This window comes from Leucopleurus acutus (genome assembly GCF_964270905.1).
Source record: "Leucopleurus acutus genome assembly, chromosome: 1".
Lineage (NCBI taxonomy): Eukaryota > Metazoa > Chordata > Mammalia > Artiodactyla > Delphinidae > Leucopleurus > Leucopleurus acutus.
In genome coordinates, this window is record NC_139142.1 from 177,956,950 (window position 1) to 177,984,889 (window position 27,940).

At 38.7% G+C, this 27,940-nt stretch overlaps 1 protein-coding gene across 9 annotated transcripts; it reads right to left on the reverse strand.

Annotated features, from left to right (window-relative positions):
- LOC309961370 (aldo-keto reductase family 1 member C3-like) lies at nucleotides 1-27,884 on the reverse strand. Of its 9 annotated transcripts, none has more exons than XM_082838557.1 (11): nucleotides 27,793-27,884; nucleotides 15,954-16,096; nucleotides 15,193-15,316; nucleotides 14,121-14,288; nucleotides 12,188-12,304; nucleotides 11,413-11,490; nucleotides 10,307-10,429; nucleotides 5,050-5,159; nucleotides 4,168-4,333; nucleotides 3,502-3,584; nucleotides 1-232 (listed from the first exon to the last, which is right to left on the reverse strand). In XM_082838557.1, the coding sequence occupies exons 2-11, from the start codon at nucleotides 16,004-16,006 to the stop codon at nucleotides 190-192; spliced, it is 1,065 nt and encodes a 354-aa protein (XP_082694683.1). In that variant the 5' UTR covers nucleotides 16,007-16,096; nucleotides 27,793-27,884; the 3' UTR covers nucleotides 1-189. The 9 variants fall into 9 exon arrangements, with proteins under 9 accessions (XP_082694683.1, XP_082694687.1, XP_082694684.1 ...); XM_082838561.1 differs by having other exon boundaries at nucleotides 3,463-3,584; XM_082838558.1 differs by having other exon boundaries at nucleotides 15,954-16,099; nucleotides 27,793-27,872.
- Between the last annotated feature and the right edge of the window lie 56 nt (nucleotides 27,885-27,940).

Sequence of the window (27,940 nt, forward strand, 5' to 3'; positions counted from 1 at the left end):
GTTTGAAATGTATCTTTATTTACTTTGGGGGAAAAAGACTGGGTTTAGAGATTCTTATTTCCTGCTCCAGGGACTCCAGCCTGATCAGGCTAAGTGACATGCAACAAAGCAGGCACGTTCTCATCCTTGAGATGTCCTCCAATCATCAACCCAAAACTGAGAACTCTGGAGCAACCACAGACACTGCTGTTAATATTCAACATGAAATGGATAATTTGGATGATGAGACAGTCTAAAAGATAAAGGGAGAGTCTTAGTCAAGTAACTGTTTCTGGGCTGGGTAAAGAGAGGTTTCTTTTAAACTGGCTTAAGCATGAGAATTAATGTAGTTTTCTTTTTTGGACAAGTACAAACCCAACAAGTTTTATAACAACCATATACAATTGTATTACAATGTAATGAACACACTGTAAAAATAAATATACTTACATGCACTTGGGCACACACACAAAAATAAACCAATATATTCCATTTTTTAGGTATATTATTCTACAACTTAAAGAGATAAACTATTTGCGTTGATATTATAAACTCCCAAGAGGGCAGAAATAAGTTCTTCCTCTTTTAAAACAGTGCCAATCTGGTTTAATACCTAAAGTTAACAAATATTTCAAGGTGATGATGTGGAAGGTGACAAGAATATCACTGTTGCTCAATTTCTTTCAAGCACTCAGAAATAATTTACCTATGACTCTGTTGGGTGAAAAATTATATATTAGATCTAGAGATAGAGTGATTATAATATAAGCCACTTCAACAGGGGTTTCCATTTTTAGCAAAGGAAGTGAACTGTCTTTGTATATATAAAGTACAGTAAGTCCCCTATATGCGAACCTTCAAGTTGCAAACTTTCAAAGTTGTGAACGTGCGTTCCATCAACGTCAGGCATGAGTGAAATTACAGCTTGCCCGCTGTCTCCTACTACTGATGATCCTTCAGCTCTACCATCTCCCATCTCCTCTCCCTCCTGCAGGCAGTAACTCTTCTTGCCCGTTCACTCGATGCCAGCCCCTGGATGCCAGGTGTTGTACTGTACTACTGTACTTTTCAAGGTACTGTACTGTAAGATTAAAAATGTTTTCTTTATTTTTTGTGTTTATTTGTTATGTATGTTTGTGTGAAAAGTATTATAAACCTATTACAGTGCAGTACTATATAGCCGATGGTGTTAATTGGGTACCTAGGCTAACCTTGTTGGACTTACAAATGCGCTCTCGGAAGGAGACTCATTCTTATGTAGGGGACTTACTGTAATCATTTTCGAGGTAGGCAATGCTAAACCACTGGATAATTATTGTTGATTAAAATGACTGATATTAATTGTTAAAAATTACTACCTGCTTCTTCACTGTCCCTTACTTTTCCCTGTCTATCATTTTCTTATATTATTCATTCAACAAACATTTACTAATTACTCAGAGAGGGGCAGTTTTTTAAAATTCCTTCCCTACGAATCTAACGTTCTGTGGTAAACAGAAAGTAAACAGAATATGTTAGCAAACCACACGGTATGTTAATTAGGGAGGTGGGCCAAGAGAAAAAGGGAGCAGGATGGAGGGGAAGGAAGGGCTGTACAGGGCTGCATTTTTAGATAAAGTGACAGAGAAGGTGTCACAGAGGTGCCATCTGAGTTAAGACTGACAGTGGTGAAGGAGTGACCATCCAGGTATTTGGAGGAAGAGCGTTCTGGGCAGAGGGAACAGACAGTGCAAAGGCCCCAAGATGGGCCTGATGCATGTGGGGGACAGCAAGGAGGCCACTGGGCTGCACTGGAGTCAGAAGGGGCAGAACAGCAGGACTTAGAGGCAGAGGCATGGGGAGACCATATCCTGCTGGACTTTGTAGGTTTTGTGAGGACTCTGGCCTTTACTCTGAGTGAGAAGACAGGCCACCAGTTACCGAGACAGGATTTCCCCACCAGACCTACTATTTTTTTTGTTTGTTTTTTGTGGGGTTTTTTTTCCAGAAAATAGTAGTGTTTTTATTTTTTATTTTTTTTGATTTAGTTTAATTTTTATTTTATATTGGAGTATAGTTTATTTACAATTTTGTGTTAGTTTCAGGTGTGCAGCAAAGTGATTTAGTTATACATATACATATATCCATTCTTCTTCAGATTCTCTTCCCATATAGGTTATTACAGAATATTGAATAGAGTTCCCTATACTATATATTTTATATGTAGTAGCATGTATATGTTAAATAAGTCAGACAGAGAAAGATAAATATCATATGATATCACTTATATGTAGAATCTAAAAAGAATGATACAAATGAACTTATTTACAAAACAGAAACAGACTCACAGACATAGAAAACAAACTTACGGTTACCAAAGGGGAAAGGTGTTGGGGGAGGGATATTAGGAGTTTGGGATTAACATATACAGACCTACATTTTTACCTCATTCACTCTGGTGAGTACGGGCAGAGATGAAGTACAGAAGCAGAGAGAGCAAATAGCAGCCACTTAGTTGATCAGGAAGATTCTGATACAAGCATGTGAGGTATGTGGGGTTTGGGGGGGTGGGGTGGGTGCAGGTACCATCATGAGCTCAAGTGTAGACTTGATAAGTTTGAGTGGAGTAGAGCAAATGGATATACAAGTCTTGGTCCAGGGCCTAGGTCTGGGCTGGATATAATTTGGGGGAGTGTATATTTACCCAGTGTTTAGAGCACGGGACTAGATTAAGTACCAAGGATGAGGATGTGGATAGAAAAGAGAAGACGTCCAAGGATTGAGCCTTAGGTCACTCCAAAGTTAAGAGGTCAGGTTGATGAGGAGACACCTGCAAAGACCAGGAGAAGGAATGGCATGGGGGATAAGGGGAAACCAGATCTGCAGTGAAGAGAGCATAGCTGAGAAAGTGTTTCTAGGAGGAGTGACCCACTAAGTAAAATAAGATGGATGAGAATCACTGCTGGGTTAAGCAAAGAGGAGGTCATGGCTCCTCATGACAAGAGGAGCTTTGGCAGAGAGGAGGGCAAATGCCTGGTTTGTGTGGGTTCAGAAGAGAACGGGGAGAGAGACAAGAGAGGAAGAAAGCATGGACTTCTTCAAGAAGTTTTGCTGTAAAAGGAGAAACGGGGATGGTGGGGTGAGCTGCAGATGAAGTCAGTTTGAGACAGAGCTTCTTTGAAGATGAGGAAATGTTCCAATGCCTCTAGGAGTAATCTCATGGGGAGGGGAAATCTGATGAAGTAGAGGGAGAGAGAGCAGGATGTAACCAGGTTTTAGACCAATGAGTAAGACAAAGAAGAGAGAGGAGACTTGAAAATATGTGCAAAGGATGTCATCGTATTGATTGATCCTGGAATTTAAGCAGAGGAAGGACAGAGGGGCATGGAGTAACAGGGGTATGAGGGCTTGAAGGAAAAATGTTTTCCATCCACTTCCCTAAAAGAAGAGGCAAGAGAAGACCCTGCCCTTTGTGGATTAGAATAAATGGAATTCCTTCATTACCCTGCTCCCCCAGCATCTACAATGGAACAGGGTACTTACGAATCTTCTTCAAAATAGCGCATGTTTCTGTTTAGGCCATCTAGACTTTGCATATCCTCTGGGGTCAACTGGAATTCAAAAACCTATCAGAAACGTGAGAAGATCAATTCAATTTCCTGGAGGCAATTACTGCAGCCCCTACATGCCCCCCACATGCACACACACAAATTTATGTAGGAATTTATGTAGGTTTCATGAGACAGTTGTCATGAACTTGGGATTCATTCCCTGACAAAAGTCATGGGCATTTGTCCATTCAAAGAGTTGAGATTAGCAATTCAGGTCACCCTCAGAGACTTGTATTGAATAGCTGTGGTGGTAGCCAAGGAATCCTTGAGATTTTTGAGCCCAGATCTCACTTCAGCTAACTCCTTCATTTTTTTAGCTGAAGAAATCAAGGGATGATTTACTCAGGGCCATACTGCTGAGTGAAAACCAGGACTGAGACTCAAACCTGACGCTCTGTCGACTGTTCTTTACAACCACCAGGCCTCCTCGCTTGTAGGATTTGGAGGACAGGACAGTTAACTATAGCACATATACGCATAGAACATACAGGGAGATAAGCTTTGCCCCAATACACATTGGGAGCCTCCCAAATAACCCATCCCGGGGAAAACGATGTGCTTCTGTCAGCCCCCTGCTGCCCCAAACCCTACCAGGTACCTGGAAGTTCTCCTTGAGCCTCTTCTCATTGAAGCTCTTGGCCAGAGCAGCCACCCCTCTCTGCAGCTGATAGCGCAGGGTGACCTGGGCTGGAGTTCGCCTGTGCTTTTCAGCAATGGTGTTGAGTACTGGATCCTGCAGGAGAACTGGATTGTCCTTTTTCACCCTGGGAGGGAGGCAGAGGTGCTATGTGTCTGAGGTTGTGTATCCATTCTACTTGGGGATAGTTCATTCAGGCTAGGGGTGGTTGATCCTCTAGAATCTTCCTCATTACCTTCTGGTTGTCTCAATATTTCTTTGGCTTCTTTTGGTAAATCCAAAGAAGGACAAGGGAAAGAAAGGGAAAATCGGGTAGTTTTTTCATCTTTTAAACATTTCTGAGAAACTTAGTAAAAGATTGAATAAGTCAAGAAGACAAAATTGTTGTCCACAGTAAGATCCAGTGACCACCATCATAACAAATAACCAAGAATTTTATAAGAATTTGCTATTGCAAAAAATGCTCTCAACTAACTGTCTCCATTTTGTCCTCAACTGTTAAAAGGTACACATCTATATTCCTCTTGAAGAGATAAAGAAACTAAAACTTACAGAAGTTGTAACTTGTCTCATATCCCTCAACTGCTAAGTGTCAGAATCATGGCTTGGAATTACCTTGTCACTCTTTAAATCCAAACCTTTTGAATTGGATGAACATTTTAATCAGTAATAATTACTTTATTATTCAATAATGTTTTATTGAGTCCTCACAATGTAGGCTAGGCAAAGGGTTTGCAAAGATGGATGATTCCTCTTGACTATACTTAATTTCCTCCAGACGTTGAGAGATGTCTCCAGAAGGCACAGCATCTAGGGTCGGAATACCTTTATAGAGATCATTACCATTTTTTCCTTAAGTCAGACCCCAAGGTAGCATATGCAACAAGGAGAATGTCCTTGGACTTGCAGAACTCCAGCAGTTTGCTCTGGTTGAGGTAAGGGTGACATTCCACCTGTAAATTGCCAAGCAGAAGTATTGGAGTGTAGGACCAGCAGGATTGCCAGCACCAAATTTACAAGGAACATACAGTGAATACAGATTCACGGCACCAGAAATACTTAGAAATACCAGGAACTTGGGCCAGCAAGTGACCGTCATCCACAGCTGTACCCATGGTGCACCAAACACAATAGTTTTAGTGCCTAAAAATGTCTTGTGCTTTACCTGTTCATCCCTCCTTCCCTCCCCATGAACCCTTTGCAACCACTGATCTTTTCTTTCTTTCTTTCTTCCCTTTTCTTCCTTCCTTCCTTCCTTTCCTTCTTCCTTCCTTCCTTCCTTTCTCTTTCTTTTTTTTTTTTGGAGCACTTTTGGTTTTACAGAAAAAATCGAACAAAAAGTACAGTTTCCATATTTCCCTTCATTCCCTCTCCAATTTCCCCTATTATTAGCCTCTTACATTAGTATCATACATTTATTAAAATTGATGAGTCAATATTGGCAGATTATTATTAAGTAAAGCCCATAGTTTACATTAGGGTGCATTCTTTGTGATGTAAATTCTATGGGTTTTGACAAATGGATGATGTGTATCTTTCATTACAATATCCAACAGAATAATAGTTATACTGTCCTAAGATTTCCCCTGTGTACCACCTATTCATCCACGCTTCTGTCCCTTTGTACCCCTGGCAAGCACTGATCATTTTACTGTCTCCATAGTTTTGCCTCTTCCAGAATGTCATAGAGGTGGAATCATACAGTAGGCAGAATTTTCAGATTGGCTTCTTTCACTTAACAATATGCATTTAAGTTTCCTCCATGTCTTTTTCTCGCTTGATAGCTCACTTTTAAATTGCTAAATAATATTACATTGTAACACTGTCCCAGACTTTGTTTATCCTTTCACCTCTGGAGGGATGGAGGGACATCTTGGTTGCTTCCAAGTTTGGGCAATTATGAATAAAACTGCTATAAAACTCTATGTTCAGGTTTGTGTGTTTTCAGCTCCTTTGGGTAAATACCAAGGACTACAATGCTGGATCATATGGTAAGAGTATGTTTAGTTTTGCAAGAAACTGCCAAACTGTCTTGCAGAGTGGCTGCACCATGTTGCACTTCCATCAGCCATGAATGAGAGTTCCTGTTGCTCCACATCCTCACCAGCATTTGGTGTTGTCAGTGTTCTGGATTTGGACACTTTTAACAGGTACATGGCAGGAGGGTGGCCCCACCCCATCTGTGGTTTATCTCTCTGTGGTCTCAGCTACCCACAGTCAACCATGGTCTGAAAATATTAAATGGAAAATTCCAGAAATAAACAATTCATAAGTTTTACATTTCACACTGTTCTAAATGGTGTCATGAAGTCTTGTGCTGTCCTGCCCCATCCCACGCAAGACAGGAATCATGCCTTTGTTCAATGTACCCACACTCTATATGCTACCAGCCTGTTGCTCACTTAGTAGCCATCAGATCATCTGTTGTGGTATCGCAGTGCTGGTGTTCAAGTGACCCTTATTTTACTTAGTAATGTCCCCCAAACACAAAATTAGTGATGCTGGCCATTCAAATATTCTCTCTCTCTCTCTCTTTTTTTTTTATTGGAGTATAGTTGCTTTACAATGTTGTGTTAGTTTCTGCTGTAAAACAAAGTGAATCAGCTATATGTATACATATATCTCCTCCCTCTTGGACCTCCCCGCCCCCCATCCCACCTATCTAGGTCATCACAGAGCACTGAGCTGAGCTCCCTGTACTATACAGCAGGTTCCCACTAGCTACCTATTTTACACATGGTAGTGTATCTATGTCAATCCTAATCTCCCAGTTCATCCCACCATCCCCTTCCCCACCCGACATGTCCACATGTCTGTACTCTACATCTGTGTCTCTATTCTTGCCCTGCAAATAGGTTCATCTGTACCATTTTTCTAGATTCCACATATATGCATTAACATACAATGTTTGTTTTTCTCTTTCTGACTTACTTCACTCTGTATGATAAACTCTAGGTCCATCCACATCTCTACAAATGACCCAATTGTGTTCCTTTTTATGACTGAGTAATATTCCATTGTATATATGTACCACATCTTCTTTATTCATTCATCTGTCGATGGACGTTTTAGGTTGTTTCCATGTCCTGGCTATTGTAAATAGAGCTGCAATGAACATTGTGTTACATGACTCTTCTTGAATTATGGTTTTATCAGGGTATATGCCCAGTAGTGGGATTACTGGTCATATGGTAGTTCTATTTTTAGTTTTTTAAGAAACCTCCATACTGTTCTCCATAGTGGCTGTATCAATTTACATTCCCACCAACAGTGCAAGAGGGTTCCCTTTTCTCCACACCCTCTCCAGCATTTATTGTTTGTAGATTTTTTGAGGATGGCCATTCTGACAGGTGTGAGATGATACCTCATTGTAGTTTTGATTTGCATTTCTCTAATAATTAGTGATGTTGAGCATTTTTCACATGCCTCTTGGCCATCTGTATGTCTTCTCTGGAGAAATGTCTATTTAGGTCTCCAGCCCTTTTTTTTTTTCCTGCCCATTTTTTGATTGGGTTGTTTGTTTTTTTGATATTGAGCTGCATGAGCTGTTTTTATATTTTGGAGATTAATCCTTTGTCAGTTGCTTTGTTTGCAAATATTTTCTCCCATTCTGAGGGATGTCTTTTCGTCTTGTTTATGGCTTCCTTTGCTGTGCAAAAGCTTTTAAGTTTCACTAGATCCCATTTGTTTATCTTTGTTTTTATTGTCATTACTCTAGGAAGTGGATCAAAAAAGATCTTGCTGTGATTTATATCAAACAGTGTTTTCCCTTTGTTTTCCTCTAAGAGTTTCATAGTGTCTGGTCTTATATTTAGGTCTTTAAACCATTTTGAGTTTATTTTTTGTGTATGGTGTTAGGGAGTGTTCTAATTTCATTCTTTTACATGTAGCTGTCCAGTTTCTCCAGCACCACTTATTGAAGAGACTTACATTAGTATGGTACATACTAATTTCTCCATTGTATACTCTTGCCTCCTTTGTCATAGATTAAGTGACCATAGGTGTGTGAGTTTATCTCTGGGCTTTCTATCCTGTTCCATTGATCTATATTTCTGTTTTTGTGCCAGTACCATACTGTCTTGATTACTGTAGCTTTGTAGTATAGTCTGAAGCCAGGGAGCCTGATTTCTCCAGCTCCGTTTTTCTTTCTCAATATTACTTTGGCTATTCAGGGTCTTCTGTGTTTCCATACAAATTGTAAAATTTTTTGTTCTAATTCTGTGAATAACACCATTGGTAATCTGATAGGGATTGCATTGAATCTGTAGATTGCTTTGGGTAATGTAGTCATTTTCACAATATTGATTATTCCAATGTTCCAAGAACATTGTATATCTCTCCATCTGTTTGTGTCATCTTTGATTTCTTTCATCAGTGTTTTACACTTTTCTGAGTACAGGTCTTTTGCCCCTTAGGTAAGTTTATTCCTAGGTATTTTATTCTTTTTGTTGTGATGGTAAATGAGATTGTTTCCTTAATTTCTCTTTCTAATCTCTCATTGTTAATGTATAGGAATGCAAGAGATTTCTGTGCATTAATTTTGTATCCTGCTACTTTACCAAATTCATTGATAAGCTCTAGTAATTTTCTGGTAGCATCTTTTAGATTTTCTATGTACAGTATATTGTCATCTGCAAACAGTGACAGTTTTACTTCTTCTTTTCCAATTTGTATTTCTTTTTCTTCTCTGATTGCCTTGGCTAGGACTTCCAAAACTATGCTGAATAATAGTGGCAAGAATGGACATCCTTGACTTGTTCCTGATCTTAGAGTAAATCCTTTCAGTTTTTCACCATTGAGAATAATGTTTGCTGTGGGTTTGTTGCATATGGCCTTTATTATGTTGAGGTAGGTTCCCTCTATGCCCACTTTCTGGAGAGTTTGTTGAATTTTGTCAAAAGCTTTTTCTGCATCTACTGAGATGACCATATGGTTTGTACAAATTTCCAAGACTGAACCAAGAAGAATTAGAGAATAGAATCAGACCAATCACAAGTAATGAAATTGAAACTGTAATTAGAAATGTTCCAGCAAACAAAAGTCCAGGACCAGATGGCTTCACAGGAGAATTATATCAAACATTTAGAGAAGAGCTAACACCTATCCTTCTCAAATTCTTCCAAAAAACTGCAGAGGAAAGAACACTCCCAGACTAGTTCTATGAGGCCACAATCACCCTAATACCAAAACCAGACAAAGATATCACAAAAAAAGAAAATTACAGACCAATATCACTGACGAACATAAATGCAAAAATCCTCAACAAAATTCTAACAAACGGAATCCAACAACACATTAAAAAGATCATACACCATGATCAAGTGGGATTTAGCCCAAGGATTCAAGGATTCTTCAATATATGCAAATCAATCACTGTGATACACCATAATTAACAAATCAAATATTCTCTTACTGTGCTTAGTTCCCTGACCAGGGATCAAACCTGAACCCCCTGCATTGGAAGCACAGAGTCAACCACTGGACTTCCAGGGAAGTCCCATTACTGTACTTAATTAAAATTAAACTTTATTATAGGCATGTACATATAGGAAAAAATATAGTCTATATAGTGTTCAGTAATATCCATGGTATGGTTTGGGGCATCCACTGTGGTGGTGGTGGGTGGGGGGAGGTGTCTTATCCCACAGATTAGAGAGAACTATTGTATCTCACTTTTGTCTTAATTTGCAAATCTCTAATGATATGTGATGTTTAACAATTTTTCATATGCTTATTTGCTACCTGTTCAGGCAAACCTTGGAGATACTGCAGGTTTAGTTCCAAGCCATCACAATAAAGCAAATATTGCAATAAAGGAGCCACATATTTTTCAGTTTCCCAGTAAACATAAAAAGTGATGTTTACACTACACTGTGGTCTATTAAGTGTGCAATAGCATATGTCTAAAAACTACATACCCTAATTTAAAACGACTCAATTGCTAAAAAGTGCCAAAACAGTTACAATAGTAACATCAGCAGCTAGTGTTCAAAGGTACAGTACATGAGAGGGGAGCGCCATTGGTGACTTTGTTGAAGTGAGAAAAGAGTAAGCTGATGAGGAGGGACAAGAGGTTGGGGGGCCAATTGGTGGGGTTCACCTGGTTGCAGACGGGCTTGTACTTGAGCCCTGGCTTGTTCAGGATCATCTCCAGCTGCTTGCAGTTAAAGTTGGACACCCCAATGGACTTGGCCAGTCCTGTGTCCTTACACTTCTCCAGGGCCTGGGGAGGAAGAGGTGGTGAGGAGTAACTGGCTAGAGAAGCATAACAAATGGTAGCGTGCTGTGGATGAGAGACAATATGTGATGCAGATATCAGTAAATAAGACAAGAATTGGCCAATAGGAGGAGAATGAGAAATAAAATAGTTTTTGAAATGGATAAGGAGATAGAGTAAGAATGCAAGCAGCCAAGGCAGGGCTAAGAGATCCAGTGCGATCTTTAGCTAGCACCTAAAATAATATGATAGAACAATATCAGAACAAGCGCCAGGAGAATGGAGGTTGAGTCAGGTGTAGCCTGGGAAACAGGAAGTGGCCATGCCATCTCCCAGACCACCAGCTCCTTGTTTTCTCTTTGACCTCATTTCCTATTATTGACCACCAAATGCACTCTGTTCCAGCCACACATGCCCCTTTGCTGGTTTTTGAACATGGTAAGCTCTCTCCTATCTTAAAATCTTTGCCTTGATTTTCTTTATGCCTGCATCACTCTTCCTCCAGATACCCACTTAATCTACTTAATCCATTAATCAATTAATCAATTTCATTATCCATTTAATCAATTTCCTGCAAGTCTTTGGTGAAATGCCACCTTCTCAAAGAGGCCTGCCCTGTCCATTCTGTTTTTAATTGCCTATCTGTGCCCCAAACCCAGCCTGGCACACTCAGTTCCCTTACTCTTTCTTATACCACTGCATCCTTCCCCCCCACCAGTAGCACCTACCACTCTATGGGGTCAGAGACCTTAGTTTTGTTCATGGATGTAGCTTGAGTACTTAGAAGTTCTCAGTAATCATAAGCACTCAGTAACCACTTATTGAATTACTAAATAGAAGAAATGTGAAACTGAGGCAGAGGGACGTTCAGGGACTTGCCCAAGTCTACACAGGGGGCAGAATTGGACTACATCCTCCTCTCCTCAATTCCTTTTCTGTCCTCTCCGCCCCAAGGTGCAGAGATATGGCCTCTTTGGAGCTGCACTCACCTCCCATGTGGTACAGAGATCCACTGTGTCAAAAATGATGTTTCCATGTGTGTCCTTTGGGAAAAAGTCCTCCCCAGGCTGGAACATAGGAAAGAAGAAGAGGTTGGCTCAAGCTATGTCTGGCCTCAGCCAATATGTTTGGAGCCTTTAGACCTTGAGGCTAATGGAACCATCTATCCTTATTCTTGAAAGGAATGGTAGTACATTGAGAAAGTACAGTTCCTAGAAATGTTTTTAACCCCTAAAGGTTTAATAAATATTGTTTGTGTCAAGGACAACTTGAGATACCCAAGACCCCATCCTAGTGAGAGCCCAGAGTGGTACCATAGCTGAATGGGCTCCTTTGTCCCAGATCCTTGTGGGATAAAGCTCTTCCATCCCTGCTTTCCACCTGGAGGTGGTCTTTTGAGAGAGGGACTTGTCACCATCTCAAGGGCTGAGTCTCATCCTCCTTAAATTTTCTGTGCCTTTACAGGTCTCTACACTGGCACGTTCCCCAGACACCAGTGGGCATGAGGTTGAAATTCAAGAGTACAGGGACTTGAAAATATACATAGTTGTCCACAAGATCAAGGCAAATACATTGAAACCAGTAAACCCATCAGTCTGGGGCTGGAATAGTAAACTGGGATAGGGATAGTTGCAGAAAAAAGAAAAAACAAAAAGAGAGAATATTAAAGTATTATATATGATTCTTCTCATTTTCACAAACTATATCCTCTTTTTATTTAGCTACTAATGATGTTGATAACCAAATAAAATTACTTTCGCTAACCTTCATAGCTATTGGGAAATGAATAAGATAAAGATCCACATAGCTCAGTTGAAGTTTCCTCAGTGAGCTTTCCAGGCAAGTTTGGACCAATTCTGGACGGAAAAAGGTGCTCCACAACTGCAGTGGTGGAAAGAGAAGTGGGGTGGGATTATTCAAGAATATTTAGGAGAGATTAATACAATGGCAAATAAACAACAACAACCAAAAACCCGCTCGTGGTCGTTGGGAAGTGACAAGTCATCCTGTGAAGCTCAGGATTCTTTATCATCATAGCTTATTTTCACATTGAATTAAGAAAACATGGTAGAAAGTTAAAATATGGTCTTACACAGATGCTCTCAATACTGAAAATACAAAAAAGAATTATTTGGTTTGTTTGTGCAAGATATATCCCTGGGTTCTCCCTCAAACATCATAAATTTTAATATCTGGAGACTTTGCTGGGAAACTGCATTTTATTTTTTTAAGAATTTTTGATATGGACCATATTTAAAGTCTTTATCAATTTTGTTACAATATTGCTTCTGTTTTATGTTTTGATTTTTTGGCCCCAAGGCATGTGGGATCTTAGCTCCCTGACCAGGGATTGAACCCACACCCCCTGCATTGGAAGGGGAAGTCTTAATCACCTGACCACCAGGGAGGTCCCTGGGAAACTGCATTTGAAACAAGCACATCAAGTGATTGTGATTCAGGAAATTCTATCTTGGCTGCATTCAGTTGTTAGGTTTGCCAAAGAAAGCTAGGCCCTTTAGGAATTTGGGGGGGAGGGCATTTTAGTTACTTCATTTTAAGAAGTAATAATCTAAGGAAAATCCATCAAAATAACTACAGGTAAGGAAACAAACGGATCCCATGTAAAGAAGATTAAAGCTGAGAGTTAAGAGGGTAGTGCTCTAGCACTAAGTGCATCTAAACAAAGTCGTGTGGAGAGATTCACATTCTGGAGCTAGAAGGAAGAAATATCCATTCATAGACCAGTATAGGGTTCACTATCATGGACACCAACTCCCTCCTCTTGGGCTACTTTACCTCAAATTCAAATGCTTTTTTTCTAGCAGTAGTCAGTTCAATGAACACGATGGGGAAAATTCCTCTTGTGTTCCATTTCCAATCCAACTTAAATACTAAGTTCTTTTATTTGTTTCAGATGTGATATCAGTGGATATAAATTCTATTAGTAAAAATGGCTTGAAAGTTTAAAAAATGCATTAGAAATACTTTTATAAACATGAATGTTATCCTCATATCAGTTCCGTGGTATTATATTATTTTTCCTACCTCATAGGAAAGAGAAATAAATGTCTATTGACGGCGCAATAGACTGAGATATAAAGACTAAGACTTAAAGAGGTTAAAAGACTTTTTTTGGTTAAGAAATTTCACAAAGTCAAATATATAGAATATTAAAAAACTAAAATTTGATTGTAGTTTCCAAAAGCCTACACTTTCTGACTAAATTGCTTTACCTCACACTACAGCTAAGAAAGATTGTCGCTTCATCAAAACTTGAGTATAACAGAGTTGGAAAAGCCAAATCCATCCCTGAGTTTGAAAACATATGCTAATAATAACAGCTAGTATTTTTGAACATTTAAAATACATTAAATATTTTTAAAGATTTACATGTATTTTTTTGAAGTAATACTCATAAAAATCCTGTGAGACAAATATTGTTATCTTCATTTACAGCTTGGGAAACTAAGGGACAGACTTTAGTTTGTCCAAGGTAAGTAAGTGGCAGAACCTGGATTCAAATATAGGAAGTCTGACCACAGAACCCACATTCCTATCCAGCTGTTCCAAACCAGCCTTCTCATAGTTCAAGGTCTGAGAGTGAATGAGAATTAAACCAATGAGAAAAGACATATGCCAAGAAATGATTCAGCTAAGAGTGAGCTTCCACAGATACATAGGCGACTATACACAATACCTTTGTAGTGTAGAATAAGTCACCCCTCTTCACAGTGCCATCTGCAATCTTCATCTGGATGGCTCTCCCAATTTCTTCTTCATTTTGGTACATATAAGCTGAATCAATATGGCGGTAGCCTACGTCGATTGCTCTCTTGGTGGCCTTTTCTACCTCACTCTTAGCAACCTAGAAGAGCATGAAAAGATAAAGACCTACTTGATTCAGGAACAGATGACCAATTCCATAAGCAGAGCTAGTCAGCAGAACCCATTGTTTTTGTAAGGGTTAAGAGCTAGTGGTGACAAAGCTTAATGTTGACCTATGACCGGCAGTAAATATTTAACAACTGACTCTGAAGGAGTCCTGATTTGTAGTATTAGCCAGTTTCTATGGTGGAACTATTCCCACCATTGCTAATTTCACGCAACCGATGCTGGGAAAAGACTCTTACAGTTGAATCTTTGAGCTCATGAGCTGGTCCCAGCACATCACATCATGAACTCTCATTTCTGGACTTACACTATATACATGTATAGATTTACACAATATATAGATTTACCTTTCTAAATTAACTCACTCTGTAAGAGATCATTAAACTGGTTTCAACTCGGAAATCCAATGCCAAAAAATCATCAATGCGATGAAGATGTAACTTCAGAGAGAATAAATTTGTGATTTACCTTTGTAAACTTGGAGAAACACTTCAAACAACATTTGAGGAAGAACTAAAATGTAAAAAACAAAAACAAAACCCTCTTTTTTTTCACTTAAAAATATCTTATAATTAATTCCTTCTTTGGTTACTAAGTTCATCCTTAGCTAATATTCTCCTTCACAATTTTGTTATTCTTCTTAGCTGCCTACTGTTAAGCTGGACAACCAGGCTGGACTTCTGAAGTTACCTATCATTTTCACAGCTCCATTATCCCCTCTACTTCACTCAGTAATTAAAAGGTCTTTTGGGTATATTTTTAAAATTTGCAACTCCTGATGAATTGACCAGTCCCATGGGGATGAACTGACTGTCCACAGATGAAAGAGCCAAGTCAAAGTAAAAGCAACAGTCCGTGCTAGTGTCCTTGTTACAGACCTCAACATCACACTCCACGTGGCTCTCCTGCTGGGAATCAAGCATGAAGTTCAGTCTTCCAAACAGAGAGAGAACTTCCAAGTGCCACATGCCTCTCCCCACAGCACAGTATTCACAGCCTGACCTGTAAGAGACTATTTTCACCTCAGACCACCAAAACTCCCTCTAAGATGAATCTTGTCTCTCTTTCTCCAGGTCCTTTTGCCCCCGAGATTTCTCTGGATGCTCTACGATTGGAGGTGGTTGGGGACAACTTGGACATTAGAAATAACAGAGAAACTTCATCAGAAGAAATTTGTGGCAACATCTCTGATACGTGGTAATCAAGACAACTGGGTTTCACTGATTCTAATCTACTGTGGAATGGCTACAACTGGACAGCAAATGAGAATAAAGGGAAAAGATGGACCCACCCCTGAATTGCTGAAAGATGAAGAACTTTTGTATCTCTTGCTATAGCATCAGAATCACTTGCCAGCTCGTTAGAAATGTGGATTTTTGAGACTCATCCCAGATCGAATGAATCAGAACCTTTGTGGGCAGAGCCCCAAAGTCTGCATTTTAAACAAGATCCTCAGGTATTTTCATGCCTATTAAAATTTGAAAAGCACTGACAATGCACAAAATAACCTAACCTGGAGAGAAGCATACTACACATTAAGAAAGTGTGGTCCGTCTGAATTTCCCAAATTCACACAGTGACTGGTCCTGATCAGGACCCAAGTCTGCTACTCCTCCATCTCCAATACCATTCTGATTACCTGAGGAGGGGCAGAAGTGCCCAATCCCAGCATAGGCATGAAGAATCCATCATTCATCTTTAAAGAAAAAAGTCTCGTTTGACTCATCTTCTCTCACTCTTCTGGCTAAACAAACACTAATTTTCCTCTTTATTAAGAGAAATCTGCAGAGGGAAGAAAATAGTATTCAACAAAATTGTTATTTTTTAAGAGCTTTAATGAGATAATATTCACATATCATAAAATCCCCCCCTTTAAGGAACTCTGCTCAATATTATGTAACAACTTAGATGGGTAAAGAACTTGAAAAAGAATAGATACATGTATAACTGAATCACTTTGCTGGACACCTAAAACTAACACAACATTGTTAATCAACTATACTCCAATGTAAAATAAAAGCTTAAAAAAATCACCCCCTTTAAAGTATACAATTCAGTGGTTTTTAGTATATTCATAGAGTTGTTACCACTACACAACTTTAGAACATTTTCATCATCCCCAAAGAAACCCACAATCATTAGAAACAAGTGCCCACCCCTCCTTCCCTTCAACTCCTGGCAATTGCTTTCTGTCTCTATAGATTTGCCTATTCTAGACATCTGATATTAATGCTCTCATACAATATGTGGCATTTTCTGACTGCCTTCTTTCACTTAGCATAATGTTTTCAAGGCTTGTCCATGTTGAAACTTGTATCAGTACTTCAGTCCATTTCATGGCTAAATAACATCCCACTGTATGGATATGACACATTTTATTTATATATTCATCAGTTGATAAACATTTTGCTTTTTCTACCTTTTGGCTATTATGAGTACTTCTATTTTTTTTTTTTTATTTTTGCAGTACGCGGGCCTCTCACTGCTGTGGCCTCCCCCGTTGCAGAGCACAGGCTCCGGACGCGCAGGCTCAGCGGCCATGGCTCACGGGCCCAGCCGTTCCGCGGCGTGTGGGATCTTCCCGGCCCGGGGCACGAACCCGCATCCCCTAAATCGGCAGGCGGACTTTCAACCACTGCACCACCAGGGAAGCCCAACCTCCTTGTCCTTTTACTCTGACCTCTGACGTTGGCCCCACTGCCTACAACTGCTTCTATCTCTGTCTTGCTGAGTATTTATTTATTTATTTATTTATTTTTGGCCTCGCTGCATGGCAGGCGGGATCCTAGTTCCCTGACCAGGGATTGAACCTGCACTCCCTGCAGTGGAAGTGCCGAGTCTTTACCACTGTACCACCAGGGAAGTCCCCCTGTCTTCCTGAGTTTAGAAATTCTTCAGCAACCTTTAAGCTTTCACAAAGCCAGCTCAGCTACTGCTACCTTCCCTTTGTTCCACAGGTCACACCAAGGAATGTACAATTAGGGAATACCCTAATTTTGTGGACTTTGATACAGACCTCCTTGATTCAGCCTCTCTGCAGTTCTCTCCTCAGTACTTATTCTCGACATTCTTTAAACCTGAGTTCCTATTTGCCTGCTTATTCCTCCATTTTATTTTAATTTCCTTTAAACAACTCCTTCACGCTGTAAGAAACATAACATATTAAATTAGAAAAATTATATGAATTCATGCCTTTGAAATAATGTTTCCAGCTCCATTTCTCCTAAAAGATACAAATAATATCCAGTAGCACATGTGCAATACTAATGACCAGAGTCTATTTCCCTCTAAAAGAAATCTGTCTTCTTAGAGAGTGGTTATTTTTATCTTGCATCAGGGAAATTTAGGACAGGGCTGAATATTATGTTGTTGCCAAAAATCGGGGGTGGTTACATTGGCGCCAGCAACAACTAGTAACAAATGGCATCTGCTGAGGGAATTCTGCTGGAAATTATGACAATTCGAAAATGAAAGCAATGTTATTAATATTGTTATTTGGAAAAAGTTGAGTCTATGGAAAGCCATGAATTCATAATTATACTGAAAAGAAAATTAAGATGAAGTTCAGGAAAAGGCAGTTGAAATACAAAAGAAGGATGAACAAAAAAATACATTTAAGTTATCACTGATTTTAATGTTAGGGAAGGGAAGTGTAGTAATTTCTCTTCATCTAAGTGAGTAATTTCTCTTCTATACTAATGTCAGATTATAAAGTAGAGTTGTGTACTTTGTTTTCGTAAGCAGGAAATTGAAAGCAATCCAATCAGTACTAAAAGTGTGCCGAGTACAGGAACAATCAATCCCATCTGTAATTATTCACACGAAATGAAAGTTAAACACTTTAATGGCCAGTCACATTCTCCAAGTACCAGAAGAGTTCAACAGCATGGAAGAGAGGTAATTAAATATAAAGGGTTATATAACACTGATAAATGGAACCTCTAAAAGTCATGTCAATTCAGGAGATACCAGTATTGCAACAATACTAAAACCTGTGAGAAGGACAAAATGCATGGACATTTTAAAAAGCATATAGAAAGTGAAGCTTTACCATAAAAAGAGAAGTTGGTTTGATAATCAGTGGCTTGGATTTGAATCATTCTCAGAGAGTCAACCATACTAGGGCCCTACTAAGCATAAATCAATCATCCAAATTCAGAAATTTGGGCTAATTTTTTGCTCAGAAAACCCTTTATGAATACTTAAAGTTGAAATTCACATAATTTTTTTTTTTTTTTTGCAGTACACAGGCCTCTCACTGTTGTGGCCTCTCCCATTGTGGAGCACAGGCTCCAGACGCACAGGCTCAACGGCCATGGCTCACGGGCCTAGCAGCTCTGCGGCATATGGGATCTTCCCGGACCAGGGCACGAATCCATGTCCCCTGCATCGGCAGGTGGATTCTCAACCACTGCACCACCAGGGAAGCCCGAAATTCACGTAAGTTTATATGTCATGAAATATTATTTTTCTTTTGGATTTTTCAGCCGTTAGAAAAATGTATAAACCATTTTTACCTCATGCACTATTCAAAACCAGGCAGTGAGCTGTGCCTGCAGTTCATGGTTTGTGGATCTCTGCTCTACACAATTAGCTGACATTATTATAATATCTATAATTATCTTTCCGTAGATTATTATCTTTTAATCGTGATGAAATATACATAACATAATATTTTTCATTTTAACCACCCTTAAGTGTACAATCCAGTGGCATTAAATATATTCACAATGATGTGGAACCACCACCACTATCTATACCCAGAACCAACAAAAACAATATACCTGTTACAAATTTTCCTTTTGGATTGTTCAGTGTTGATGTATAGAACCACAACTGATTGTGTGTTTATCTGTATTTACGTTGTACCCTACAACTCTGCTGAATTTATTAGCTCTAGTAGTTTTCTTGTGAACTCTTTGGGGTTTTCTGTATGTTGAATCATGTCATCTGTGATCAGAGATAGTTTACCCCTTTCTTTCCAATTTGGATGGCTTTTATTTCTTTTTCTTGTCTGATGGCTCTGGCTAGAATGTCCAGTATGATGCTGAATAGCTGAGGTAAAAATAGGCATCCTATTTCATTCTCGATCTTAGGAGGAAAGCTTTCAGTCTTTCATCATACCATTGAGTATGATGTTACCTTGACTTTTTTCATATATGGCTTTGTTGAGAATTTGGCTAAACTACTCTGTAATATCACTGCGTTGTCATCTGTTTTGTACAGCTAAGTAGCCTACAGGGGCCATAAATCGACACTACCCCCTCCAGAAAGCTAATGCCTTAAACAAGTGTTTTCTGAATGCCCCCCAAAGCAGAAATGGCTTATTTAGATCCCTGGGAAGCCACTTCAGCTTGTGAGGTATAAAATAATGGCAGCAGCCTTGTTTGTACTTCATCAAGCAGAGCAACAACCTACCGTGGGAACACAGAACACTGATATGTGGAAGACAAGCTCCTTATTTCCCACCCTGGATCCAGCAAATCACACCAGAACCTCGGTTTCCTTCCTCACAGCTGCCTGTCCCAGGTCTGGACGGTGGGCGGTGGGTAAACACCACCCTGAGGGCTGTAACTGACCGGTACTCACTGCAATTTACCAGCCAAGTTTTGCTCTGGATGCAGCAAGCCTTCAAATAGATTCTAGAGTTCTAAAATATTTACTTCAGACAGATTCTACCAATATAACTTTTGTTAAGGTAGAGAGATGGATTCCTGGTGCTTCCAATTCTGCCGTTTTTCCTGAGGACACTCTATAAATTCTTTGGGTTGATCTTTGAAAGTATTGTTTTACTCTAAGATCTGGTAAGATAGAAATAAAGTTAATTTTCAAAAAAAATCCCCACTAATTTTTGTGTTGCAAAATACTAATATCATTTCATTAAAATCTGATAATGAAAAAGATGTTACTGCGGGGCTTCCCTGGTGGCGCAGCGGTTGAGAATCTGCCTGCTAATGCAGGGAACACGGGTTCGAGCCCTGGTCTGAGAGGATCCCACATGCCGCAGAGCAACTAGGCCCGTGAGCCGCAGCTGCTGAGCCTGCGCGTCTGGAGCCTGTGCTCTGAAACAAGAGAGGCCGCGATAGTGAGAGGCCCGTGCACTGCAATGACGAGTGGCCCCCGCTTGCCACAACTAGAGAAAGCTCTCGCACAGAAACGAAGACCCAACACAGCAAAAATAAATTAATTAATTAATAAATAAGAAAAGCCCTGCTAATTTGAAAAAAAAAAGATGTTACTGAAAATATACATAGTTTAGAATTGACTATAGTAAAAACATCTTGGAAGATGCAAATATATTAACAAATACAGAGATTCTAGTAAAAAAAATTTACTAGAATGTACTAAAGACTTTTGTCATTGATGGAATAGAAGACAAATACACCCTATATATATAGTTAACCCTCCAACAATGCAGGGGTTGGGGCGCCGACCCAAGCACTGTTGAAAATCCACATATAACTTTGCAGTCTCCCTTTTATATCTGCAGTTCTGCCTCTGTAGATTCAACCAACCGTGGATCACTAGTGTGGTTTCCATGTGCTGAACACAGGATCTGGTTTTGTTAAAACATGACAAATAATTTCCATATGTTGTATATGTGTACGTATATACATACATATATGTTTGTGTATATAAATGTATATATAGGTATATATTATATAAGCCTGGAGAAAATATAGGAAGTGCATATTAAGCTGTTAACATTCATTATTGTGAAGTGTTGCTGAAACGAGTGAAGGGGGAAAAAGAGGGCATGGGGGACAAAAAGGGCAAAAAGAAAAAAATTCAACGAAAAAGCAAATATATGGGGCTTCCCTGGTGGCGCAGTGGTTGAGAGAGAGCTGCTGGGCCCGTGAGCCATGGCCGCTGAGCCTGTGCATCCGGAGCCTGTGCTCCGCAACGGGAGAGGCCACAACAGTGAGAGGCCCGCGTACCGCAAAAAAAAAAAAAAAAAAAGCAAATATATGATCATTTATGTATATATTTAAAATTATATACTTATCTTTTTTCTTTATGTATAAATAAAATAATTCAGTAAGCAATATCAAATTACAGAGACAGCAAAGGATAAACCAGTCAATATAATCACTTAAAAGACCAAGAGGTGACACGTACACACTACTATATATAAGATAGATAACTAGCAAGGACCTACTGTATAGCACAGAGAACTCTACTCAATACTCTGTTATAACCTGTATGGGAAAATAATCAAAAAAAGAGTGGATATATGTATATGTATCACAGATTCACTTAGCAGTACACCTGAAACTGACACAATATTGTAAATGTTGTGAAGTGTTGTAAAAAAAAAAAAAAGAAGACCAAGAGGTATGTACTATAATTCACTGTTGAGTTACTGGACATGGTTCCACACCAAGAAAGGGAGAATCCCTGACTTCAGAGAATTATTTCCTCTATGTAAAGATTTTGGTACTTACCTCTAAGTGGATATCTAGTATATATCCAACCTTGAATGTGAAAAAGCAAACGTAAACACTGAGACAGTTTCCCAGAGGACACTGGGAAGGTATTTATGTGCTCATCTGCCCTTAATTTTTGTTTGCAAAACTTACACATAGGTGCTGATTGGCACCACACTGTTTTTGAATCTCTCTATGCCACAGTTAAAGTCATACACAAAATTATGTATTACAATCAAAGAGGAAACAGTCAAGCACAGTTTTAAATATTAGAGAAAGGGAACAAAATCATCTCTGATGTTCCACATGGCAAACACTAACCGTTCTCGAAATGTGAAAACAGCCATGAATCTTTCTTTCAGGAACAGCTCTGAGTCTGATCTGGAAATGCAGAATTTACCCAGACAGTATATTCCATTGGAAAGTATTGACTGTCCTAATATGGGTACAATTAGGCTGTCATTTATAGAGCTAAAACTACTGATACCATGATATGAATCATGTGAGCAATGAGAAAAATGTTATTTCATTGGTTAACTTTTCACCCCTGACCACTAAAGGGAGGAAGTCCTCTGAAAATCCTTCACACCTTTTCTCTTTCTTCCCTCTGCATTTACGACAATCCATTGTGGTGGGTGGGGTTACAGGGCTCTTGGATTCACCAAGACTCTGGGAAAATAAGTAGGGGACTCAGTTAATCAGCCTATGTTATATTTGCAAAAAGACCTTCTCCAAGGTTATATTAAAACTGTCAGGGCTTCCCTGGTGGCACAGTGGTTGAGAGTCCGCCTGCCGATGCAGGGGACACGGGTTCGTGCCCCGGTCCAGGAAGATCTCACATGCCGCGGAGCAGCTGGGCCCGTGAGCCATGGCCGCTGAGCCTGGGCATCCGGAGCCTGTGCTCTGCAACGGGAGAGGCCGCAGCAGCGAGAGGCCCGCGTACCGCAAAAAAAAAAAAAAAAACTTGTCAAAAGTCAACAACAAAGAAAATGGCAGCCAGGGAACAAAGGATGGTAACCTACAAAGGAACCTCCATTACGCTATCAGCAGATTTCTCAACAGAAACTTAATAGGCTGGGGGGAAGGGAGAAGGGTGGAATGACATTTTCAAAATACTGAAAGATAAAAACTGTCAGCCAAGAATACCCAGCAAAGTTATCATTCAAATATGAAGGCAAAATAAAGATTTTCCCAGACAAACAAAAGTTGAGGACGTTCACCAAATTTTCCTGCTTTACAAGAAATGTCAAAAGGAGCTCTTGTACCAGAAACAAAAAGGCAAAACTTTGAGCAAGGTGATAGACAGAGTTAATCAGAAAGTTTAAACTCTATATCAGAATAGGTTTTTAAAAAATGCTTTATTATAGCATAAAGGTTAAAAGGGGGAAAAAGCAGAAAAAATAACTATAGCTACTTCAATTTGGTAACAAACTCACAACATAAAAGGGATAATTTGAGGCAAGAAAAACATAAAAGGGAAGTGGAAAAGAACAGAACTTGTATAGGCAAATGAAAATAGATGCTATCAGCAGGAAAAGGACTATTTTATCTATGAGATGTTGTATGCAAACCTCGTGGTAACCACAAAACATAAACCCAGAGCAGAGACATGAAACATTTTAAAAAAAAGAAAGAAACTGAAAAACACCATAGAAAACCACCAAACCAAAATGGGAGACAGAACACAAGAAACAAGAAATAATGGAGATATAGAGCAACAAGAAAACAAAAGATAACATGGCATTACTAAGTCCTCATCTACCAATAATCACCCTAAATGTAAATGGATTGAATTCACCAATCAAAAGACACACAGTGGCTGGCTGGATTAAAAACCAGACCCATCTATATGCTACCTCCCAGAGACTCACCTCAGCTCTAAAAACAAACACACGCTAAAAGTGAAGGGTTGGAAAATGATACTCCAAGCAAATAGCAGCCAAAAGAAAGCAGGTGTAGCCACACTCATATCAGAGGAAATAGACCTCAAAGGTAACAAGAGACAAAGACGGACATTATATAATGATAAAGGGAACAATTCATCACAAAGACATAACAGTGATTAATATATATGCACCCAACATAGGAGCAACAAAACACATAAATTATTAACAGACCTAAAGGGAGGAATTGATGGCAGCACAATAATAGCTAACACCTCACTTATGTCAATGAATAGGTCATCCAGACATAAAGTCAACAAGGAAACAGAGGCCTTAAATTAAACATAAGACCAGATGGATTTGATAAATTTGTACAGAACATTCCATCCAAATGCAGCAGAATACACATTCTTCTCAAGTGCACGTGGGACTTTCTCAAAGACAGACCATATGTTGGGACACAAAATAAATTTCAATAAATTTAAGAAGATTGAAATCATATCAAACATCTTTTCTGATAACTATGGTCTGAAGCTAGAAATCAGCTACAACAAGAAAGCTAGAAAAATCACAAATATGTGGAGACTGAACAACATGCTAGTAAACAAGTTTTGATTTCTTCTTTTCAATGAAGAACTCAAAAGAGAAATCAAAAATTACCTGAAGACAAATGAAAATGAGAATACAGTGTACCAAAATCTATGGGATGCAGCAAAAGTGGTAACAGGAGGGAAGTTTATGGCAATACAGATCCACCTCAAGAAATGAGAAAAATCTCAAATAAACAAACTAAACTTATACCTAAAGGAACTAAAAAACTAGAACAACTGAAGCCCAAAGTCAGTAGAAGGAAGAAAATAAAAATCAGAGCTAAGTGAAATACAGACTAAAAAGACAATAGAAATATCAGTGACTAAGAGCTAGTTCTTTGGAAAGATAAACAAAATTGACAAGCTTTTAACTAGACTAAGAAAAAAAGAGAAGTCTCTGATAAATAAAATCAGAAAAAAAGAGGAGAAATAACAACAGATATCACAGAAATTCAATGGATTATAAGAGAATATTATGAGCAGTTATATGACAACATATTGGACAACCTAGAAGAAATGCACAAATTCTTAGAATCACGCAACCTTCCCAGACTGAATTATGATGAAATAGAAAGTTTGAATAAACTGATGACTAGCAAAGAGATCGAAAGAGTAATCAAAAACCTCCCAAGAAACAAAAATCCAGGACCATACCGCTTCACAGGTGAATTCAACCAAACATTCAAAAATATTTAACTCCTATCCTTCTCACAATCTTAGAAAATATTGGGAACACTTCCTAACTCATTTTATGAGGCCAATATTACCCTGATACCAGACCAGACAAGGACAACATAAAAAAAAAGAAAATTACAGGCCAATATCTCTGATAAACATAGATACAAAAATCCTCAGAAAAATATTAGCAAACTGAATACAACAATACATTAAGAGGATCATACATCATGATCAAGTGGGATTTATTCCAGGGATGCAAGGATGATTCAATATTCACAAATAAAACAATGATTCACCATGTTAACAAAATGAAGGATGGAAACCATATGTTCATCTCAATAGATGCAGAAAATGCATCTAAGATTCAATACTCATTTATAGTAAAAACTGTCAAAAAAATGGGTATAAAAGGAATGTACCTGAACATAATAAAGGCCATATATGACAAACCCACAGCAAACATTATACTAAATGGTGAAAAAATGAAGACTATCCCTCTAAGATCAGGAACAATGCAAGGATGCTCGCTCTCACCACTCTTATTCAGCATAGTATTGGAAGTCTTAACCCAGATCAGTTAGACAAGAAAAAGAAATAAAAGGCATCTAAACTGGAAAGGAAGATTCAAACAGACAAATTCATTGATTCACTCATTTCAGGTTTAGAATTTGTCTCTTCCAGATAAAGAGACATCAAATAGGCGTTAAAAACAACCAGTCATTTAAATAAAAATTAACAGCTGTTGTGTCTAATCTGCTTCTTGCATCTTTTGAAGGTTTCCTTTTTTCATTCAGATAATTTATTTTTCATAAGACTTCCAATTAGTTCTTTCTCCCATCTGTCTTTTTTTTTTTTACTTACTTAGTTTTCTTCTCCTTTCATAAATGTTTGTCCCTTCTTAATTTCCTTTGAGAATGCCAAACCACATTATTTTTACATCATGCTCATATTACATTATTATTTTTATGTCTTCTTGTGTGATTTTTTTTCCTTTTTGTTTCTGTTCTATGGTGGTAGATTCCCTCATTTGCATCGTTATTTTTCATTTGAGAAACAATCTTGTGCCTGCATGTCTTGGGGTTTTGTGGTAATTCTTGTGGTTCCAGGTCTTATGTTAAGATTTAGGATTATTGCAGTCCAAATGTCAGGTTTCCTAACATCAATTCCAAATAGGCCAATATTGGTATGACCTTTTAGTATTTTACTGGGAGTATCCTAGCTGAATCTCTTGAATGAATTCCATGATATCTCAAGCCCATAGTGTTTGGAATTGCAATTTCCATAGGCTTTTGTTGGCAAAGACTGTTTTTGACAGCTTTGATTCCAAAGAATAAAATACAGAAATTATCACCGAACTAGGAATTTTGTCCCAGTTGGCTCAGTTCTACAAACACAAAGCTATTCTTTCAGTCTGCCTTGGGCATGGGTGCCATTCATAAGCCATGCCATCTCAGGCTTTATCTTGAAACTTCCTGTAGGTCCAGGGAATATCTGTTCTTTATCTTTGTGGTACTGCAAGTCAGCATGGAATGAAATAGTTACTTTGCTGTGCAGGTTATGAAAGAATTTTGACATCTCTAAATGCTGTGCAGGCAGGAAATGTCTGGACAAAGAGAGCTGCCACAAAAGAGCAGAGATAAGCAAGTAAATTCACAGAAATGGAAAGTTCCTTGAGGTCTGATTCCACTGTCCTTAGGAGGGAAATGCCCCTTTGAAAATGAGTTTCTCCAAAACTATTCCACACAGTCTCATGTGAATAAGCCTGGAAACCTTCTAACCTACTTTGCTAAGATGTAGATGATGACAAAAGAATGGCCTATTTCCCATTCCAGTTCACCTCCATAGACCTGAGAACTATTAGAAACACTGACAATTTGACTACAGGTGTATCAAATCCTTTAAGGGTGTTGTTATGAGATAATCACAAAATCTGACTCTTAGACTCTCAAAAAAGTTTTCTTTTTAATTAAGGGTAATAAACTGTTAGAAAGAATAAAAATTGGACAATACATTGTTTATTTTTAATAAGAGACTATTTTTAGAGTAGTTTTAGAGTGACAGGGAAATTGTATACAAAGTACCGCAAGTTCTCATACCCCCTCTCCCCGTCCCCCACTTTGCCCTGTTATTAGCATTTTGCATTACTGTGGGACATTTGTTACAACAGATGGAAGGTAACACCCCAACTGTACTGACCAGCTATTAGGAAATATGTTGGCAGAGAAGCAAGGTTAAAGCAGTACCCATGGAGTAAGAAGAGAATTGAAGCCAGTTAACTTGGTTGTACTTCTATCAGAGTGGTGTTAAGTAAAGTGTTATAAAATAATAAAGACATCATTAATTTTTTGCAAAATTTTAACTCATATTTTTAATGAGTAAATTTTAAATTCCTGATACACTTACATTATTGTAAATTATTATAAGAGAATGTTGAACAATTATTAACAATATGCTGGACTAGAAACCTCCACATACCAATATCTTTCTTGTTTTTCCAATGATGAAGCCCCCTTTTTTTTTTTTTTTTTTTTGCTGTATGCGGGCCTCTCACTGTTGTGGCCTCTCCCGTTGCGGAGCACAGGCTCCGGACGCACAGGCTCAGCGGCCATAGCTCAGGGGCCTAGCCACTCTGCGGCATGTGGGATCTTCCCGGACCGGGGCACGAACCCGTGTCTCCTGCATCGGCAGGCGGACTCTCAACCACTGCGCCACCAGGGAAGCCCGAAGCCCCTTGTTGACCAAACATCGTCTGAAACACTTAGCTATCTTACACCACTCTACACCACACATACACACATACACACACACAATTTAAAGGAATGATTAATGAGCGTTTTTCAAAATGTTAAACTTTAGTAAAGAAATAAAACTTCACAATGAAAGAAAATTTGCTTTTTTACCTTTTCAATCAGAAAAAAATTATTTCATTTCTTCTTCTTTGCTTTATAATAAGAATATCCAGTCCTGACAAGGGTGCAATCCTGAAAAGGGTAACAAAAAAAAAGACATGCTGGCAAGGTGCTTAGTGGAGGTTAATTATTGATAGTT